The sequence below is a fragment of the Branchiostoma floridae genome, chromosome 18, assembly GCF_000003815.2.
Source record: "Branchiostoma floridae strain S238N-H82 chromosome 18, Bfl_VNyyK, whole genome shotgun sequence".
NCBI lineage: Eukaryota > Metazoa > Chordata > Leptocardii > Amphioxiformes > Branchiostomatidae > Branchiostoma > Branchiostoma floridae.
This window is the reverse complement of record NC_049996.1, coordinates 13,129,345-13,151,715: the sequence shown is the minus strand read 5'-3', so window position 1 is coordinate 13,151,715 and position 22,371 is coordinate 13,129,345. Positions and strand designations below refer to the sequence as shown.

General features: G+C 39.9%; 1 protein-coding gene across 6 annotated transcripts in view; it reads left to right on the top strand.

Annotated features, from left to right (window-relative positions):
- The window catches only part of LOC118405913 (dipeptidyl aminopeptidase-like protein 6), a 239,590-nt gene that overhangs the window by 108,433 nt on the left and 108,786 nt on the right, over positions 1 to 22,371 (top strand). Inside the window, exon 1 of one of the 6 annotated variants that reach the window (XM_035805764.1) lies at positions 5,166 to 5,261. The exons of the other annotated variants lie outside the window; for them this stretch is intronic. Coding sequence (XP_035661657.1) covers positions 5,226 to 5,261 — 36 coding nt within the window. The 5' untranslated portion in view covers positions 5,166 to 5,225. Of the gene's footprint in view, positions 1 to 5,165; positions 5,262 to 22,371 lie in introns of those variants that run through there. 6 annotated transcript variants of the gene reach the window in all.

Here is a 22,371-nt window from a genome sequence, read left to right as displayed (position 1 = left end):
TTTTTTTCTAAATAGTATAACATGCTTTTCATTTGACGTCATACGCCATGTTGGATTACAGTGTGCGCCCGTACAACACGAAGATGCCATTGCTTAATTCAACTTTCCGAAAATATGGACACCGGGCAATTCAAATTTCTATTACGATAACGTCAACAAAAAGCCTGTATTTGGGTCCAATAAAAAGGCCATAGCCAGTACATTTTATGGATGACATTGATTTTCGCCTGACATTGATTATGAAAAAATAAAGGAAATTTTGTTCACCTTCGGCAATGTTCAACATGACAAGAAAATACCGAACATGGGAAATATGTCTGGTAGCCTTGACTCTACTAAGAATGAGTTAGCAATAAGTCAAGAACTTTAAAGAAGAGAAGTTGAGAAGCAACTGTTAGAAATAACAGTCAAGAAGTAAATTACTTGTTTGCTAGGTTTTGTCGCTTCATTTCTTGTTACATCGCTTTTGGCGTCTATGTTCAAAACTTAGGCATCTTGTTTTTTCTTCAACCTCTCGTATTACACCCATTTTTTTGCTTTTGGACAGATTATGACAATGTGGCACTTCACTCAAGTATCGTAACGCATTGCATTTGGAGTCTGCAGAAGATGGCATTCATAACATTAACTTGCTTTGGCTTGAGTTTTATTTTTGTGTCGTGATTGAATCAATCCCTTCCTCTAGATCGATACATGGACGATATTAAAGTCTCTCGTGGTTGAAGATGAAATGCATAATATAACATCAGAGAGCTCTCCTGGGACACATCGAGATTCTCTGAAAATTATCAATTTTGAGTTTTCATGGGAGACAAATTGGTATGGAACCAGAGCAGGACAAGCGGATAGAACACACACAGGTTTCTCTGATCACTGACACAGGCTACAATCTATCAGCAAATACATCAGTGGATGGTACCTTAGAAGATTTCACCAGTTTTGATGAGGAAAAATGAATTACTACGTGTATTATTTAGTATCATTTATGTATTATTGCTGCATGGGTGTTTGTCACTTTTTGTTTTAATATTTCTGAAACTTCTAATATTCTGTAATAATCTAAGATAAGGAACTGTTTGGAAAAATTCTAAACATTTAGTTTGTGTTTCAGTTAAGAAGCTCTTGGTGGAATATGATTGTATTGATATGTGGGTGTGTCTTGGGGAAGACAAAGCTCGAGGTTGATTTAACGCTTTTTAGTGGTTGACTTTGCGAAAACATAGGAGATATACATATGACAATGAACAGTAACATATTCTACTCAAATACTAGTGTTGGCTATTTCTAAACAGGCTGGCTTTGACTTCTTTTTTAAAAGCAGAGGGAGACGAAAAGCCCCACCTTTTTTACAATTTGTGGGTTCTACGATTTCAACAGAAATGTGGATTTAGTGACCAAAGCATTCCCAGAACTTGAGATATCAAACCGTACGTTTTGCCGTAGTGCCATAAATATAACCTTTTTGGCGAAAAAAATCACATAGGTGTAATGCTAGTCAACCTTTATCAGCGGGGTATCCTTTATCCGTTGTCTTTAAAAACAGCACATTTAGAAGTATTCGGACTATGGTTTCAAAGAAGCAATATTTCGAAATGTTCCGATTTGAAACCCCTGCCCGTCGACTTCATATCCCTAAATACGTTTTTTTTTACAAACGACGGATATAGGTTACCCTCGGATAAAGGTGAAGTAGCGTTAAATAAATCCGCCGCATATATAAAGATAAATGTCACCAGGAAAAATACATTTCACTCAAGATCAATGGAAGATACGGGCTATTAGAGACACACAGAGGATTGATTGATAGGTGTCTACTGTAGTGAGATAACGGTCGCGCTGTGAGCCGTCAATCACGATGTAACTGTCAATGGATCTGGGTCAATTACTTGACCTACTGACCTTCAAAAGATTAAATGCCCGTATTTGGTAGAAATGTAATGCTTCAAGAGCCTCAAAAACTTCTGTGCGGTAATCAAGATACCCATTGGCTATAAGGTGGACTCTCACTGCGCTTGGGGCACCGGTGCGGCACTGCGGGGTTCGTTCACTGCGGCAATGTTTTGTAATCTTTGCGATTTTTGATAATTTAGATATTGGGTAATACGTAAAAGTATGACTTAGAAGAAGAAAGAATACACAAAATGGAAGAAAATTCGTTCTTTATCTCAGAAATTCATTGAGTCATCTACGAACCCAGAAGTGCCGCACCGGTGCCGCAAGTGCAGTGAGAGTCCGCCTTTACAGTTTGATGCGGTTATCTTCTATCGTTATGACTTGTATATTGCCCGGACACTGTCTCCTTAAACACAGAATCCCCTACCGAAGCGTTACACACTACCAGTTGAAACGGAAGGAATTTGGATGTTGTTGTCTGTTTATTGTCAGGCACTATGGCCCATAAGAACGAACCATTGACAGTATGGGCTCATGTTCAACGCTTTTGTAGGAAGCAGCGTCAAATATTAAAACTTTTCATACTTCATGTTTATTTCGGAACAAGCACGAACCAATCAGTTATCACTAAGGAGTGGTGGCATTTTCATACTGATTATGCAAATTATTCCTCATTTGCATGGTTTGTATTTGTTATTGCTCGAAAAACAATATGTGCAAAATGTAAGTCCTGTTAAGAGAAACACAGAGGTTCCTATTATCAAAACGTCTTACAATTTGCACGATTTATCTATCTATCTATCTATCTATCTATCTATCTATCTATCTATCTATCTATCTCTATATATATATATATATATATATATATATATATATATATATATATATATATTATTGAGTAAAAATATTTGCATAAGCTACCTGCATTCCCAAATTAATGTAAATCCGTCCTTCATTTCTTCAGTTATCGTCTTTGATAAACATTTTAGCAAAATAAACGCCCCTGCAGTTCCAGAATTGCCTGCTAGGAACGCAAAATCTACTCAACGTGGTCCTGATCATGATCTAAATCTAAATCTAAATCTAAATCTAAATCTAAATCTAAATCTAAATCTAAATCTAAATCTAAATCTAAATCTTAACCTAAATCTAAACCTAAATCTAAATCTAAATCTAAATCTAAACCTAAACCTAAAACTAAATCTAAATCTAAATCTAATCTAAATCTAAATCTAAATCTAATTTAAATCTAAATCTAAATCCAAATTTAAACCAAAACCTAAACCTAAACCTAAACCTAAATCTAAATCTAAATCTACATCTAATCTAAATCTAAATCTAAATCCAAATTTAAACCAAAACCTAAATCTAAATCTAAACTTAAACCTAAACCTAAACCTAAACCTAAACCTAAATCTAAATCTAAATCTGATGTAACAAAGGGAGGGGGTAAGGGTTAGACAAAATACATACATGACAATGATATGCATACAGATTGGAGTATGTTTAAATAAATGTGATATTAATTATGGTTTCTTTCTCTTTCATGTGCCCTCGATGTTTCACTCCTGATTGCATCATAAGGTGAGTAAACCCGGTACTTCCTTGCTATGTAAGTTTTCACTACACGTGACAATATGTGGTATTGAGTGTGTAGACTAGTGGTTAGTGGCCCTGTATCTTAAACTACAAGCCATGAGTTCGATTCTACCAAGGAGGTTGGATAACCTCGTTGATTCATACTTCAACATTGTTGGACCATAAACGTACCTTTGAAGTTGGTGTGTTACGCCAAAGTGCGGCTATACCGGCTATATAGATACAGATACAGAAGCTGGTGTGTTACGCCGAAGGGCGGTTATACCGGCTATATAGATACAGATACGGCTGGTGTGTTACGCCGAAGGGCGGTTATACCGGCTATATTGATACAGATATGGAAGCTGGTGTGTTCACCGAAGGGCGGTTATACTGGCTATATAGAAACAGATACAGAAGCTAGTGTGTTACGCCGAAGGGCGGTTATACCGGCTATATAGATACAGATACAGAAGCTGGTGTGTTACGCCGAAGGGCGGTTATACCGGCTATATAGATACAGATACGGCTGGTGTGTTACGCCGAAGGGCGGTTATACCGGCTATATTGATACAGATATGGAAGCTGGTGTGTTCACCGAAGGGCGGTTATACTGGCTATATAGAAACAGATACAGAAGCTAGTGTGTTACGCCGAAGGGCGGTTATACCGGCTATATAGATACAGATACAGAAGCTGGTGTGTTACGCCGAAGGGCGGTTATACCGGCTATATAGATACAGATACGGCTGGTGTGTTACGCCGAAGGGCGGTTATACCGGCTATATTGATACAGATATGGAAGCTGGTGTGTTCACCGAAGGGCGGTTATACTGGCTATATAGATACAGATATAAAAGCTGGTGTGTTACGCCGAAGGGCGGTTATACCGGTTATATAGATACAGATATAGAAGCTGGTGTGTTACGCCAAAGTGCGGCTATACCGGCTATATAGATACAGATACAGATACAGAAGCTGGTGTGTTACGCCGAAGGGCGGTTATACCGGCTATATAGATACAGATATGGAAGCTGATGTGTTACGCCGAAGGGCGGTTATACCGCCATATAGATACAGATATAAAGCTGGTGTGTTACGCCGAAGAGCGGTTATACCGGCTATATAGATACAGATATGAAAGTTGGTGTGTTACGCCAAAGGGCGGTTATACCGGCTATATTAATACAGATACGGCTGGTGTGTTACGCCGAAGGGCGGTTATATCAGCTGTATAGATACAGATACGGATACAGATTCCACCTATGTCCTTCACCCGAATACGATTTCTTCACTTGCTATACTTGCAAGGGAGGGAGGGGGAGCTCTTTCAAATTGAACCAAACTGGTAAATCATAGCTTCAGTTGGTAAGCTGTACATTACAATTCCATACAAGACAGTATACATCGTTGTTGCTGAAGGTATGAATGTATAATGTGTGTGTTTCATAATAAAGAAATATGCAGTAAGACATCAAATTTAACTACTACATCTAAATCGTGCGAAGGCCTGCGGTTCAGATGTCTATAGGTTCAGACCGCGCTGTTAGCAAAGCCCTTACAAAGTCAACACGACTCCGACACCTGAAACCTGCCGTGTTTCTTCAGTCCAAACCCGACACTTCTCCCTAAACACACACCAACACACAGTCAGCTACTGGTCGTACTTACGACAGCCGCACCGGTTACGAGTTCTAACTCGGGGAAACGTTTCCAGTGTATGTATAGTCATACTAAAGCAAAGGTAGACCCGTATGGATCCGTTTCGAGGGACCAGGCGTTACTCTGAGGTGAGTGACTTGTAACATCTGCAAGGACAAACCCTATCTTGAATAGTGCGATACAAAGAATTCCGGTACCGACATGCCCAACTTTAAATTCATAGTTGGATACTTGGTACGTAACTGTTTGCCAAAATTGCGGGTTTGGAATCTGTGCAACATTAATTTTGTGGCTTATGCAAGTGACGTGTGAACTGATTGCAACGAGTTCATAATTGTTTCATGCTTAATCATAGCTTTTATGACATACTGTCACTCGTGATATTGTCGCCTCCGTCAAAAATGTTTGTGCTTTGGTAGCGTTTGTGTGTGCGTGAATATGTGTATGTGGAAACATAGCATAACTCAAGAAGAACTGAAAGGATTGTTTTGATATTTTGTATGTATTTAAGCAGGTTTTTATGAGACCTTGACATAAGTAGATTTCGGGCCCTCTAGCGGCTTGTTAGCATAATGCAGCGGAACTAAAGTTTGATATCTCTAGTTCTGGACGTTTTATTTTATTTTAGCAATTTGGTGTGGGGACTATGATCTTTTTCACTACAAGATTTGCCTCTTGCACATAGGGTTGGTAACAGGGATACCTCTCATATAGTAAGGTGTTTTGTTTACAAAACATACCCATAGAAATTAGTGAAATACGATCTTGGGTCTTCACAGTAGCACAGTCTGGTGTAGTTGCATGGAATGGACAGAAATCAGGCTGTGCCTTCGTGTGTGTTGGTGAGTTGTGGATGCTGGTTAGGTCGTTGTGGACGGAAGAATTTCTATAACAAATTAAGGGTGGGTATATCGGTACGGTGTACCAATACAAACTGGTTTTTCTCATTGGACCGGTCCAGAAAAACTGGACCTGAAAAAAATTTGGTAGACCGTAAGTTGGACCGATTCGAAAATGAACAAATTATATGATAAGGCATTCACACATTTTGGGGCTTACCGGTCTATGAAAATAACAAGAGCGACTTAAGTAGAGTAGAGTCTATAGTCATTTCTACAAAGTTTTACAGTCAATAGTAGAGAGGCAGTTAGCCTTGTAGGTTTTAAAATGTCAAAAGGGTGTCGAATACTCCACAAAACAGATATCTTTGTAGCGAAATGGACCTTTGTCTGAATATCGTCCATTCAAATATTTTCACATACTGAATCGACCTGGACCTGATCCTTTGGACCTGAACCGGACCTGGACCTGACTTTTCTGTACCGGTACCCACCCCTATCTGTAACTATTTCTTCATGTACTGTAACGTTACATGTAGGTATGTTGAATCAGTTCCATGCCGCGACACACGCACCTCTTTTGTTTCTCAGCCAACCGTAACAACGTACACACACGGGTGAGTAGGTCAGTAACCGGCTGTAACAAAATGGTGTCCCCCAATAGGAATGGGCACCGGTTCAGAAAAGTCAGGTCCAGGTCCGGTTCATGTCCAGAGGACCAGGTCCTGGTCCGGACTTGAACCTGGACCTGATTGTTCGGGAAAACTTGTGAATGAACAATACTCAGAATAACGGTCCATTTCGGTGCAAAGAAATATGTTTGGTGGAGTTTTTGAGTGGCGTTGAAAATCCTACAAGGCCAACAATGCTAACTGCCACTATACGATTGACCATTAAACTTGGTAGAAATTACAACAAGCTGTACTCTACTTTATTTGCTCTTGTTATTTTCTTCAACCTGTAATCCCAGAACATGTGAATTTCTGCCCATATAACATCTTCATTTTCAAATAGATCTCACATCTGGTCCACTTAATTTTTAAAGGTCCGGTTTTTCTGGACCGGACCAATAAGAAAAACCGATTTTGTACTGGTACGATGTACCCACCCCTAGTCCCCAAATTATACTGAAAAAAACACGGTTCTGTACAACAGTAATTCACGAAGAATATTTAGAGATTGTACATATACCGTCATATTTGTCTTATTTACATTTAGGCCATGTTGATTTGATTATATGGATAACGTCCTCTGGGAACCCCAAAACTGATGCTAGAGTGCGACAAAAAATAGTTTGCCTCTTTTAGGAAATGAAATCTAAGTGATCAGGAAGTTTAAACAAATGATTGAACAAATAGTTTGGTGCACAGAATGGTACAGTCTCTTTTTCATCACATCTTATTCTTTGACATTGGATGTGACTTTGGCAGACACGACATAATTTCCCCCCGTTTTTCGATATTTTCAGTCTTGGAGTTCATCACAGAGACATATTCAGAAGCTGTTAGATTTCTGCTCGAGCTATTTTGTATGCAACAATTCATATTGTGGACATATCGATATAATATAGTCTAATTCATTTACAGTAATAACTCCGAAGATCTTCCATGATATGATTGCCTGACCTAGTTCGGATAAAATTGGAAGTTCTGCACAAATTGACGAAGTTCTTTATTCTTCAGGGTTAAGTGCTGGGTCAGAAGGGATTTAATGGTTAGAAACATAAGTACCGCCACAGCTGGGCACCAGTAACCGTGTCAATGGGGTCCTGTACCAGCCGTCAGATTTCATTGGCGAAGTCATCAATTAAAACCGTAGATACTGTGCAATTTTTGTAATTGCGTGGTTATGGCTGGGGGGGGGGGGGGGTTGTGTGGATATGTTCAACGTCGTATGAATTCAACGTCGTAACTTTTCAAATATGTTTGAATGTAATTTTATCTGTGACGGTAGTCAACATTATGTTACAATTTTTTGAAATTGTTAAAAGAACATGTAATGTAATGATAATATATTAACATATAATGTTAAGTAAATTATTAAAAGAACATATATCCGTTAACAAAATAAACTGCTTACCAACAAGCTTTCGATCAGTCCTCTGATGCTTATCAAGTTGGAATGACCCAAAACCTAAGTCACACATCCGGACCGGAAGTGTGACGTCAGCAAAGGGTCAAAGGTGCTTGGCAGTCGGTATCGGCCCCCGTCTCGGTTTAGGGAAGGTTGGTGGGCTCTGATGTAAATGGCCTCTTTCACTCCCCCAAATAAGTAATCCTGTTTGTAATCAATTGCAAGTATCTTCACCTTGTCGAAATCCGTTTTCAAGCATGTTGTAACAAAACCAACCGCCACCTTTTACTTCCCAACAGAAGTGAGGTAACCATTTTCTAGCTGTGCGGAGTGAGAAAAGGGCACACTATCGGCGGTGAGTCAGAGGATTCGAACCCAGGACCTCTGGGCTCTAGCCAAACACACTAACCGTTACGCCATTATGATACCAAATATCGATTACTTCACGGAGCTTTGGACTCTTTGAACACTTGTTTAGTTTGTACCGGAGTTTTTTTCACTTCTTTATTTGTTCTTTCATGAATAATACACAAATACAAAAAAATACATGAGACATCCTCCCATAAAGTATTAACAAAAGCCTACAAGACCAAGCGAAATCATATATTTAACGATCAAAAATAAAGAAAATAACAGTTATTTATGCATAAATGTAAACAAAAACAAGCAAAATCATAGTAAACACAAAGTTCCCCACTTACCCCAATGCTTCTCCAACTTCCCCCTCCGACGAGACGCAATAAGACTACCACAGTTAAAAGTTTGAGTGTTTTACAAGTCTTGACGCGCCTTGAGAGCAATGACCGCCGAAACAACATGCAGGGCGTTAACCTGCTCTCATGCGGTCAAAAGATCAAGTTCAATCCCACCCGGTCGGTCGCGCCTAAGTGTGGTGTATTGACCGTCTCGCCACTCTTAAACCCTTAGATACAAACTTAATCCATCAATTTCATCTTGAAATACGTCTTCAGGCGGCTTAACCTTAAACCCACATTGGTACATACTAGTATTAGAACACAGGGTAAGTGTAGAGACGGTCAAAGACCTTTGATACAGATGAAACCTTTAGAAGAGAGGTAAGAAGTCAACTTTGATAAGTATACAAAGATTGATCAATGCATTCTTGTCTGACCAAAAAATAAGGCGCAGAACTCAAATGTTAGGGCATTACTATTTAGTATTAAGTCTTTTATGAATGTTCCCGGACAGGAGTTCACGATAGGTGGTCGCCAACGTCAAATTTCCACAATGGGGGAAATAAGTACGAAGTATAAGTAGTATAAAAGAAGTATAAAACTAGAAAGGCCGACATTTGCTTAAGAGCAAATACAGCATATTTCAGCCATACCCCTTCCCACGCAACATTGGACTGTTCCAAATCACCCCTGCGCAAAAATGGAACATCATATTAACAGTACATTATCCCCCAAAGTGGACTGGTATTGTGAATTGATTCCAGGTAAAAACAGAGCTTGCTTCTATTTTTCAGAAAATGACAATAATCACACCTTCCATTCAGAAAATTTTCATCATGACTGAAAATTGTTGAATGACTTCATGTAATGTCATTAACAATTTTCAGTACGATAACTAGGTGTAAGTTTAAAAAAGTATAAGCTCCTTGTGATGTGGGTACATTTTTTATTGCAGTGAACTTTTTTTATTCAAGTAGGGCATACGATTTAATAATTATCAAGCAGGTGCAGGTACTGTAGGAGCGTTTGTTTTCTTCAAGCTGTAAAACTGTTAAACTGTTTTACTTTGTATGCAATCAGCCATCGAGCCTATTCTTATTTTAGTTTAACAACTTCCTGCCAGACCCGGAAGATACGATTGAACCTTGTTCGAGGATTTATTTTCGTAGAGAAATATTGATGAGAAAATAATCATTCTCGCCACTGTCTAACTTATAATTACGTATCAAAACTAAACGCAGATTTTCTAACTAACGCACCTTTCGCCGACTTCATCAAAGGACCGCCGGCTATCAATCAAACACGGCTGTTGATTAGACTTAGAGTTTCAAACAGTCATGTGCTGTGTGCCAGTTGACAGCGAACTTCATGCTACGTGATGTTTTACATTGCTTGGACAGGTTCCTACAGCGGTGCTTCTACAAAATATTTAGTCTTTAACACTGAGTCCCACATGTTTTATAGAATAGAATTTGACGCAGAACAGCGTTTTTGCTGGGTATTTTTCTTGAAAAATGTCTGTGGGAATATCAGCGAGGCGGCGACGTAGGGATATCAGACCGTCAACAAAAGTCGCACGACGGCTAACGGCGCAGCGAAGATACTAGCGCTATAAATAAGCGCTTCAACTAAGGATGGCAACCCGTACAATATTTTTGTATACTGTTGAGCTAAGTAAAGTTTGTTGTTTATGAGGTTTTAGTTGTCTTTGAAGCTTTGACCCGAAATATTCTAAAGTCAAACTGCTGAAGAGAAGTAAGTGACTGCTACGATTATCGTAGATATGGCCCTAAAAAAACTGATAAAAGAAGCCTTCTCAATAGTCTAAAATGCAAGAGCTTCCGGGGGGGCTTCGCCCACCTGGGTCCCCCCCACAGTGGCCCTGCCCTTGGACCCCGCCAGGGACATTCGGCGGCCCCCGGACCCCTGTCCGACGCTTTGAAAAAATCCTGGCGAGAAGTCTGTACGGCCTGAGTCTTCAAGTTAACGTATTGTGTGGTCCCGCTTATGAATATTAATTAGCCTTCGCTTTCCTCTTCGCTGATTGGCTGAACCATTAATTGAATTAACTCTTCCTGCCGGCTAGACGCAGGTGCAGATGTCGGCTCTGTGGGGTGAACGTCCGAAAGGTCATGGCATGGAGAACGAAAGAAAACCAATTTCCCCTAAAAAAAGTGCTGTAATTAAGCCTTTTACAGTACTTTATGCCAAAAATTTTACTTGGATCATTTTACCAACTATCTTATGCCTATCTATTCCAAATGTTACTCATACCAGGGTACAGGGGTGCAAAATATACCGTTATAAGACCGTCAACAACAGTCGCACGGAGCTAACAGCGCAGCGAAAATACCATCGCTAGCGTTTCAACTTCGGATAACAAGTTATAAGTACTGTTGAACTCAGTAACGTTAAAGTTTGTTTTTAGTTGCCTTTGACGGTTTGACCTGAAATAGTGTTACGCTAAACTCCTGAAGAGAAGTTAAGTGACTGCTGCGATTATCATAGATATGCCCCTAAGAACTGATACAATATAAAGCCTTCTGAATAGTCTAAAATGCGAGAGCCTTAGGCGGGCTTCGCTCCCACTGGCGGGAACACTGCTATATACGGGATCATGAGGCCCCGCTTATGAATATTAATTAGCCTTTGGCCTCCTCTTCGCTGATTGGCTAGGTCTTTGATTCAATTAACTCTCCGGCTGACGCGCACAGGTGTGGCTCTGTGCGGGGTCACGGAAGGTCACGTCAGGAGGCCAAAAGAAAACAAATTTCCCCTCAGAAAAGTGCCAAAATTAATCATTTTAAAGTTGTTTATGTCAAAAATTTTACTTGAATCTTGTTACCAAGTATCTAATGCCTATCTATACCAAATTTCAGGTCATTTAATTGTAATACCAGGGTACAGGAGCCAAAAGTGTCCTTTTTTGGTCAAAAATTGGCCAAAAATCGCAAAAATAAGCATTTTGTTGCACTGTACACCAAAAGTGTTATTGAATTTATATGAAGGGATTATCAAGGCACATCTGTGTCAAATTTCAGCTCATTCGGTTGCAATACCAAGGTACAGGAGCCAAAAGTGTCCTTTTTTGGTCAAAAATTGGTCAAAAAATCGCAAATATAAGCATTTTGTTGTACTGTACACCAAAAGTGTTATTGAATTTATATGAAGAGATTATCAAGGCACATCTCTGTCAAATTTCAGCTCATTTGGTTGTAATACCAGGGTACAGGGGCCAAATGTGTCCTTTTTTGGTCAAAAATTGGTCAAAAAAATCGCAAAAATAAGCATTTTGTTGTACTGTACACCAAAAGTGTTATCGAATTTATATGGGGGCATTATTAAGGCACATCTCTGTCAAATTTCAGCTCATTTGATTGTAATACCAGGGTACAGGGGCCAAAATATACAGTTTTGGTCTAAAATTGACCAAAAAATCTCAATAAAATCATTTTAGAGGCAGATATGAAAAAACTGAGAAAAAAGCATCAAGGCATTGGCCCATTCTACCCCTGTGCCAAATTTCAGGTCATTCGGTCCAGGAACGGCAGAGATGAATCACTTTGAAGATTTGACAGGAGAAAGAAGAAAGAAACATTACGAATACAATATATTTCACCATACTATGTATGGCTGAAATATAACAAAACCGCAAAGGCGACCGAAAATAATTCAACAGCATGCCTTGTGCATATTAATTAGCATTAACTTTAATTTTTCGTTTCTTTAAACAGCCCGGTCGGGCCTCGGATAGGAAATGTGACGTAGGCCTGACTAAGCTTGACTTTGACTTTGACTTTGACTTTATTGACGATGAGACAAGTCGTTACATGGATCTGCCTGGGCAGCTTTGGGCTGGTAGCAGCGGACCCTACAAAAATGCGGACGAACATACAAAGAATTCATCACAAAAACATTACAATATAACACAATAAAAATAATCAATAACTAAAAAATGCTACCATACATAGCATACCTAAGAGATTGGAGTAGTTGGAATGTAAGTATGAGTTACTGTAAATGCAGAAAATTTCGCGGTGGTTTAATGTTCACGGTTTTCGCGGTGGCCGCTTTGCCTCGAACTTAAAACCACCGCGAACATTTTTCCATGACAGTAAGAGATTACAGTGCATGGTGCTACCGCGAACTTAAAACCACCGCAAAAAGTCCTTTTTCCCGCTACCGCGAAATTAAATACATTTACAATTTTAAGATCATGACAAAAGGTGGGTTCTGCAGCGGGCCTTGAACTCTCGGAGAGTGTTAGAGTCGGTGACGTGTTTTGGAAGGTTGTTCCATAGCCTGGAGGTGTAGGATGTGAACCTGTTTCTGTAAATGGTGGTTCTGCATCGAGGGATGAGGAGGTTATATTGGGTGGGCAGACTACTCACTCTTTGCAGCCAGGGGCTGAATTGCGAGGAGCTTACAATAGGCGGGGCTAAATCGCAAGTGTTTGGAGCAAGCTGTCATTCGGCGCCACTCAGGTGACCTCAATGCGACAGTAACTGCCCCAGGTGCAGCCTGGTGTGCAGAGTTTCGTAGACAAAGCTTTTGGGTTTTGGTTTGGGTTTGCTAGTTGTGAAGTTCAAACATCTATAACTTATTTCACAAGAAAGGAATCGCTTATCTGTCTCATCGTTCGTATTCTTTATCTCAGAGAAATTCAATCCAGCTAGCGCGACCTTTCCATTTCGTGGGTGATTGACTTTAAAACTCAGTTGGGCGATTTCTTCCCCCGACGAAGCTAAGATAAGGTTTATAATTTTCTTTGTGCTTAGGCTTCTTTAATTGTTTCGCTGTTTTGGTTCACAAATGGTAACGTAAGAGACCGTTGGTGAGTGTTAATTTTATCATAAGTTTGTGAGCAACATTTTGTTGTTTAATAATGATATCACATTGAACTTGTCTAACGTTAACGTCGGGGGGGGGGGGGTGATTTTGAGACCATGATGTTAGACCGTGGTATTAGGAGACCATGATGTTGAAAATCGCCAATCACGAAATCCCTGTCCCATACATAAGGATTGACAACACAATGCTAGATTGTACAGTCTGATCTTTGTTTGTTTGAGCCGAGAGTTTCCTGTTTGAACCAGCGAGGCTTACCATCGTAGATGCGGTGCGACCAATGCAGAACTGGATACCCTAGCGGCTTCTTCCAAAAATGCAGCTTTCTTTCTAACCACAGATACAGTATGTAAATCTCCGAGTGGATGATTGCGCTTACTCAGTGGGGATTTACTCGTTAGAAATGCTTTTTATAAAGGTCTATTTCTCTAATTTGATTTGATAAGCGCCAACATCAAAAAGACTCCGTCTGGAAGGAAAAGATAAAGTAATTGTGGAGCAATCCTACAGTAGGGGTCGGAGAAATCCTCCCAAACTCCGTCTTAGAAAGGAGAAGAGTGGGCGGACAGATTAGTACACTGTCTGGCACGGTAGGGTGGCGGGGAAGGTGTCGCCAAGGCCATAGCAAGTAAATTCTATGGATGACATCCTCTTCAGGCTGCAACAATTGTTAAACTCCAAGCAGATCCTACAATGGCATAAGATAGTACCAAACTGGCCAAGGAGTGTAGTCAGCCATTGAAGAGGCGTATATTTGCCATGTAGGGAGGGACATCAACACCATTGTTGAATAGAAGTGCTCCTCCCTGTTTCAGTGCAGGCAAATCCCCGGTAGTGAAACACACTAAGCCAGCTTGACTCCTTTGCCAGCTTTTGATACTATCTTATGCTACCGTAGAATCTGCTTGGAGATTAACAATTGTGAGATAGGGCAAAAAAACAACAAGACTGGGTACATCCGAAAATAGTTTCATCAGGTTGATAGAATATAGGATAGGAGAATTCTTTTTACACAACCAGCAGGTACTTACATTGCTTACGTTAAGATGTCTCTCAGACACCTTCGTCATAATAGCTTCTAACTGGAGCTTAGCCATGTTTGGGATTGTTTTCTCACCGCAAAAGCGCCACCTCGGCTACACGTAGCGGCGAGAAGCAGAACTCCAGTTAGAGGCTCTGACGAAGGTGTCTGAGAGACATCGAAACGTAAGCAATGTAAGTACCTGATGGTTGTGTAAAAAGAATTCTCCTATATCCAAGATGGGTACAAAATACCAAGATGGCTAAATTATCAGAATAGACACCATAAACGTCTTAACAAGAAAGTGACAAAACGTGATATCACAGCCAACAAGGCATTCATTCATGTATTCAAGACATGTACTCGTTTAGTAGAAGTGACTGGTAACGCTAACAAAGTTGTTAACTACAGTAACACTTACTTAGACTTAGACACTCATAGCTTCCTTATTGGTGCCACTTTTGCAACTATCCAACTTGTTTCACTACAGTCCGGTCCTGGGTACGTTTTAAGTGTCACGTCTGCAGTACAAAGACAATATTAATCATTAGGCTACAACACAACATATTTGCTTCCTTTGTTATTTTTCTTGTCATGTTGACTATCACCAAAGAATTAAAAAAAATCTTGTTTTTTTTCTGAAATCATGCGAAAATTAATGAGCGCGCGACTGTCATCCATAAAATCTACTTGCTGTAGCCTAACGAACATTCAATGATAATTTATGGCAGCCGTGAAGCGGAATTTTCGTAGACACTTGCTGTTTAAGTGTTTGAAGTGTAACTTTGAACCCATTTTTGTCTGTTCCCACTTCGATATTGACATTCAATTTACTAGTATCTCTGTGTGTCTGCATGTTTCTGTGTTTTGAGATATTTCTGCTCAGCCCAACTTTAGATATTCTGGATAGATTGTAATAATAATGATATTTCATATGTGGGCAGGCCATGGGTTCAGAAGATGAAGGTTAAGGTCGATTTTGTGTGACCTTGTTGTTGGTTAATTATTTGATGTTCATTCAATACGGTGTTTACGTAACCATGACGTAATGATTATCCACCATGTTGGACGGTTAAACCTGGAAGTTGGTGGTTTCTTTTATTTTTAGTATACAGGCAAATGATACTTACAACATGCAATCGTGTACCAAAACAATTTGCTACAACTTTATATACGGATGGCTAATACTTATAATTACGTCTAATGGCATGTGCCCTCGTTCATTTTAAAAGCAGGGATAGTATATCTAATTGTATGCTACATTGTTCTTTCAACCAATTGATAGAATGTTATGCCATTGTTAATACAACGTCTTTCTCAGTCCCTTTGAGCGATGGAAGCAGGGCTGCCGTTACAACATATTTCGCATGATGGCGCTGCTTTATCACTCAGCCAACTCCCTCGTATGAAGACCTGATGACCCTCGTATGGGCGAACGCTGTCTTTCTCTCGTACCGTTTTTATTGAGTTACTTCTGACAATGGTTTGCAACAATGCAGTTCTATGTAGAACCGCTATGGCTTGTCACAGGCATACATTGGGCCAATGTTGTTGCCATATATAGGACACAGTTTGCACACTCTGTACATGTATCCCATCATATTGTACAGCTATGATGTTCATATTCAGGGACAAAGTACAAACATCTCCACATTGTTTGATAACGTTACGATGTATCAACGATGTTTTCAGACAGCTCCCGACAGAACTTGATTCATTCACCAAGTATTTAAAGATTAGTTGATCTACGTAGAGCGTTATAATATGTACCTAATAGTACTAAGGAGCACTTAACCCTTGGAGACCAAGCAAAATACATTGGTCACAAATAGACAGCTTTGTTAATTTGGACAGTTTTCTTCCCAATAGAAAATATATTTCTCCGTAACCATGCACATTCGATGTTGGTCACTCAGTTGCATTTACAAAAAAATATAGACAATAAAACATGTAGTCAACTTATTGAAAATTTGCTGGTTATTTTTTTCACGGATATATTTCCAAATGCCAAAAAATTTGCCTGTTTTTTGCCTAACATGTAATTGTAAATTTCCGTAGGTGTCTGTTCTTTTTTGGGGAAGACTTGTGGATTATCCAGTTAGCCATGTTGATTCAAATATGTGAATGAATGAAGACCTTTATTGTACAGTTTTGCCTAACCAATGTATGTACAGGTCACAACAAGTCAAGATATATACATATAAAAGTATCACAAATCTTGTCTAATACAGAAGTTCGGCTTCTTCTCGCTTCTTAGTAATGGTGAGAATGTAGGACTGTATGGGTTTAGCTATGGTTGGTTTGTCAAAACGCATGAGGAATATAAACTTGTCAGTGCTACTCATGTGTCTAAAATGAGGGAATCTAGTAGACTCTCTATGTAATGACGTAATATATTTCTATCATTGGCATACATATCGCAATCAACAGTGAAGTGCCCTTAATCTTCTACCATGTCTGAAGTACAAAATTGACAGACTCTTTATATGAAGATATTGGTTGGTTTCCAGAGAATGTCATCCATATAACCCAAGTAGTACAGCCTCCAATCGGAATTTTCTTCAAGACATTTCGGATAGCATCTTCCATCCTTCTTCAGTGTCCTTTGCAAATGTCACTTGTGTGATGAATCGTACGCAATATGCATGAAAATACCTACCGAAATCTATTCTGGGAATGTCTAACATTCACCAACGTTTACATCTTAATTTGACTTCGACTTTATCTGGATCCACAGTTTGCTTGACATTTCCGTTAGCAATTCTTCCTGTGGTCCTGAGATGAATTACATCAATACATGTACGTCATAAGATATTACATGACAGACAGGGAAACTACTCTATATAATAAAGTGGGTTTCGTCTTCCACCCTGTTAAACTAATAACTCCAAATCCATCTTTTTGAAAATGTCGCCTTTGTTCCATAAACAATTTTGGATTTGTAAATCTTCAGGAAGCTCATCGTAAACTCGCGAGAGTTACACCACGAGACACGTGACGCATGTGTTGCGTATAGTGACGTCAGCAATTGGTCAAACGTGCCAGGAAGTTTATAACGCCCACCGTCTCTGTTCAGTTATGGCTGGAGTGGCCTGAGCTTTGCGAGTTTACGTTCGAAGTGATTACCCATCCTGCAGACGGCAACAGTGGTCGTTGAAAATTTGTTCCGTGTATAGCTTTGTTTTGGAAGAAAGTTTAGCATTAATATTGCAATATGGATATCTAGGGTTTTTTTCGCAAACAGATAAAAGAACGCTTTTCTAATTCACCCCTCACATGACAAAATTTACAACAAGCCTCTAATAGACTTGTTATTTCAGAGTTGATTGCACTAAACGTTCGCATTCCTAAAAATACCACTCGGGTTTGAATGTATTGGTTATCCAACTACGTTAGGCGCTGGTAGTAATTGGAAGCGTAGGGTTCTGTAATTGGTAGCGTTCGTTAACTGTGTTATGTGGGTAGGGAAAACTGTAACTTGTGCTGATAATTTGACAACCACTACCTACTCACTCACTTACGTATGTCCACATGCTACCGAGGGACGAAGGAGGGCATTGGCAGAGTGTTCTGCATTATGTAGTGGTCAGATTCAGGACACAGCGGTCAGTAGGTCATCCTTCAGCTGACCACAGGTCGTGGTTGCGCTCTGAGACATGGTCATCATCAGCTGGCTCCATCATCAGACATGTGTGTGGGCTTCCTATGGGATCTTGCGTAATACGTTATGTTGATTGGACACATCATTGTCTAAGGGTAGCGCTCGTATTAACAAAACCGGTAATTAGTATTTTGATTATTGCGTCCAATGGAATTTTTGATGAATTGTGGTTGGGGATGTTCACTGAGACGAAAGTTAATATTACGATGGCCCGTAACGACATGTTGTACAGCGGCAGGGAGAGAGATGCGCAGGTAATGCGCGTCGCTCTCTGCACCTTTTTAGTCGCCCTCCGCAGTGTCATTATGGTCCATCGTACAATATGACAAAACAGTCGGCTTTTCGTCTTGGTCATGCCCATGGTGTTGAAATCATAGCTATTGTAAAACTGCTTTCACAAATTCTTCTTATCGTGTCTGCTTATCGTTATTGTTATTGGGTGGGCCGACTACTCTCTCTTGGCAGCCAGTGGCTGAATTGCGAGGAGCTTACAATAGGCGGGGCTAAATCGCAAAGGTCTTGATCGAGCTGCCATTCGGCGCCACTCAGGTGACCTTAATACGACATTAATTGCTCCAGGTGCGGCCAAGGGACTGTAGGTTTTGAACTACTCACACAGCAGTGACCGCACCATTGCACGTGTGGTGGGTTCTTTAACGTGCCTGGGGTATGGCTCTCCACAGACACGGGACCTCCAATTTACGCCCTCGTTCTATATTATTTTATGTAGCGTTGTTGTTAAAGCTGAAAATAGACTAGTTTGGTAGACAAATATCCTGCTAAACATTTCTGGAGCACCTGAGAGACGACGGGTAGATATAAAACACGAACGTGTATAAGCAACCGAAAATAACGCTTATTCCCTCAATTCACTTAGGCGAAAATGAGTGGCTAGCTTTTTTTATCGGTTTCCTAGGATTGGACGTAAAATGGAAGTCCTGTGTTTGAGGAGAGCCACACTTTGGGGACGTAAAAGAACCCGCCACACTTATCAAAAGAGTAGAGGTCTTCTAGTGCCAGTAGATCTATCAAATATGTTAGGGATATTCAGCTTGTACTGTTCCGTACAAACCTTGTGAGTTACGCCGTCAGTCCGTTTTCCAGGTATCCAATACGATCAAACAAACGAACGCAGTATGATATGCTTAACGTTTTCTTCTATTGCAACTTTATTTCATAATAAACGATATCGATGGTAGTTTTAAGCGATCTCTAAGTACTGAAAACGTGAAATGTTTACTTTAATCATTATCTGAAAGTACTGCGATGGCCTAAGGTGTAGCCCTTAAGGTAGCTAAAGGTATAACTTACTAAGACGTTTCTGGTCTTTTTCAAAACAGTTTCACGTCAGGCATAGCTTAAGGTTGTCAGCAGTTGCGCAGGAGGCTGGGATTTTGTCGTAAACGCCAAAGCAAGTAAATGTTATGGATGACATATTCTGCAGACTGAAAGAATAATGAGATAGGGCGCAGAAAAAAGATGGGTAAAAAACAAGATGATAAATTTTCCAAATATACGCAATAAATATTGTAAAAAGATACAAGAACTGAAGCGACGAAACATGGTATCACAGCCAACAAGGCATTCATTCCTGTATTCAAGACGTGTACTAGTGTAGTAAAGGTGACACTATTGTGGTAGACTGGTATCACTTACCAACATGGCAACTTCACTCATAGCTTCCATATTGGTGCTACTTTTACAGCTACCCAACTAGATATACTTCTATAACTACAGTCATGGCTACCTGGCTAGTGTCACTTCTACAAGTATAATCATTAGCCTACAACACATTTGCCCCTTTTGGTTGAATAATGCGCGCGTTGATGTCATCCATAAAATTTACTTGCTGTGGCTAAACTTTATCTGTCGGTTCTTTTAAAAACTGTAATATTCTGAATGTGTTCTTTGATATCTAGAGTGGTACATAATACCGCCTATCACAAAATACTTGTCTTAGGCTTATTCTAATGTTATGGATAAACTAGACCAGATTTGTTTTGATAGTGAAAATCCTGCCTAGCTTTTAATGGATTTAATGTAGAACTTTCTGGCTCAGGCCTCGGGGTAGAAACGATCTGAAGATTAGGTGTAAGTTACATTCAAATGTACTGAAGATAAAGAAGGGCATTATCCCTTGTCATTTTACACGACGTTCTAAGGCGTAATGAAATGGCGTTGCGTGCGTAACGGTGTAGGGTGTTTGGCTCTTAACCCAGTTGTCCTTGGTCTGAGTCCCCTGATATGCTCCGACATTGTGTCCTTAAGAAATATACACCAAAGAGTAGTTACAAATAACTGTTGCTTGAGTAACTATACGTTTTGGTGTATCTTTTTACCTGGATGTCTAACCTACATCGACGTGTCTTGAGAAATATACTTCACACGAATTTCCTGGCTTCACTTACGTGAAAATGAGTACCTAGCTTCGGTCAGGGACGTCACTGGGATAGTTCGTTAGATGAAGGCCCCGTGTTTGAGGAGAACCGCTATCACAGCGATCTCGCACCCCCCCCCCCACCTGATCTCGGGAAAAACACTAGCGTTTTCGCCAGTGTTTTCGTTCTCCCCAAGAACATTGCTTCTCGCAGGGTTCTCAAGAGCAGCTGGTTACTACATATTAGGCTCGCTACCTGGTACTATACTGCACCAGGGGAGTAACGTATATGGTGTGTTACCTGTTATACCTTGAAAGTCGATACTAAATGGTTCGGTGCAAACAAGACATTGAAATTAAAAAGGCACCTCAAGTACGTTTAAGAACTCGGCACACTAATTAAAGAATAAAGATCCTTCAATCTGTGAGTGGTTCATATCTGCTTCCAAAAAAGAAGTCAAACCCATCCTATCTAGACATAGTCAACACTAGTATTCGAGTAGTCTCTTTGTACAATAATATTTATCACAGTTCATTGCTACATGCATATTCCCATCTTGTTTCTACCATGTACTTGCAATTAGTCTAGGGGCATGAACTTGGAAAATAATCTTTCATATCCTTACAGTTCAATGGTCATAACTGAGGAAATAACTATCGTATTGGGGTCACCAAGCGTTGTGTACAGGCTGCATTCATAGAACGATGTGATTTAGCCCCGCCAATTTTAAGCTCCTCATAATTCAGCCCCTGGCTGCCAAGAGAAGTCAGACGACCCACCCAATAACCATAATTAATCAGTGAATTTAGCGCGAAGCACAAAACAATTATATTGGTCTGTCTAATCGGCCGTTCAACTACCCTTTTCAACGTGGAATTTAAATGGCAATACTCGTGGCATTTTTATAAAAGACTACGTTAAAAAAAGTTATTGCTATGTTAACAAGATAATTGACATTTTTCAGCCACTCCAACAAGGTAGATTTATTAATTAGTGTAGCAGAATATATTGCATCCTTTTTTTGAATATTACTCCCAAATACTACGGAGGTAGCAGGCATTTAATTAGTAATTGAGCGTTATGTTTATCTTAATATGACGGTATCCTCAAAACCGTTTTGTCAATTCTTCCTAACATAAACTAATTACCATAGACCAATCACAGAACATAGGCCAGTCACAACGAGCCAATCAGGAAAGATTATTATCTCAACAGTTCCTTCAACGATACACCTCTCGTCAATTGTCGTATCAGCGCTGATGTTTAAATGATCTTACAACATCCTGAACGAATTAGACCGGAGGCAATGTGTGATGACAATGCTTCTCTAGAATCAGTTCAAACACTGTCTTACAATCATTGGGCGTGATACTGAATTGCTTCGTATACTCGCAGACGAGAGAACGCTTAAATAAATAACAAAGTTTATTGCAAATTCTTGCCCGTGGGCTAATTGCAGGTAACATGGGAGATTCAAACAGTGTAAAAACAATATCACAAGTGTCTAAAACTAGTAAAAGCTAGCTCTAGATCCTGGGTTATTGGGTTCGACTCCTTCTTCGAAGACAGTGGAAGACGAAAGATCCCACCTTTTCTATTATGTGTGGGTTTTGTGATGTATAGAAGGAGAACTGTTTTCTTTTTGTCAGTGAATGTGATGACGTTTGGGTGAAATGAGGTGGCCTCTTCAAACAGCTCTTTTCTTTCGTGATCGTAGAAAGAG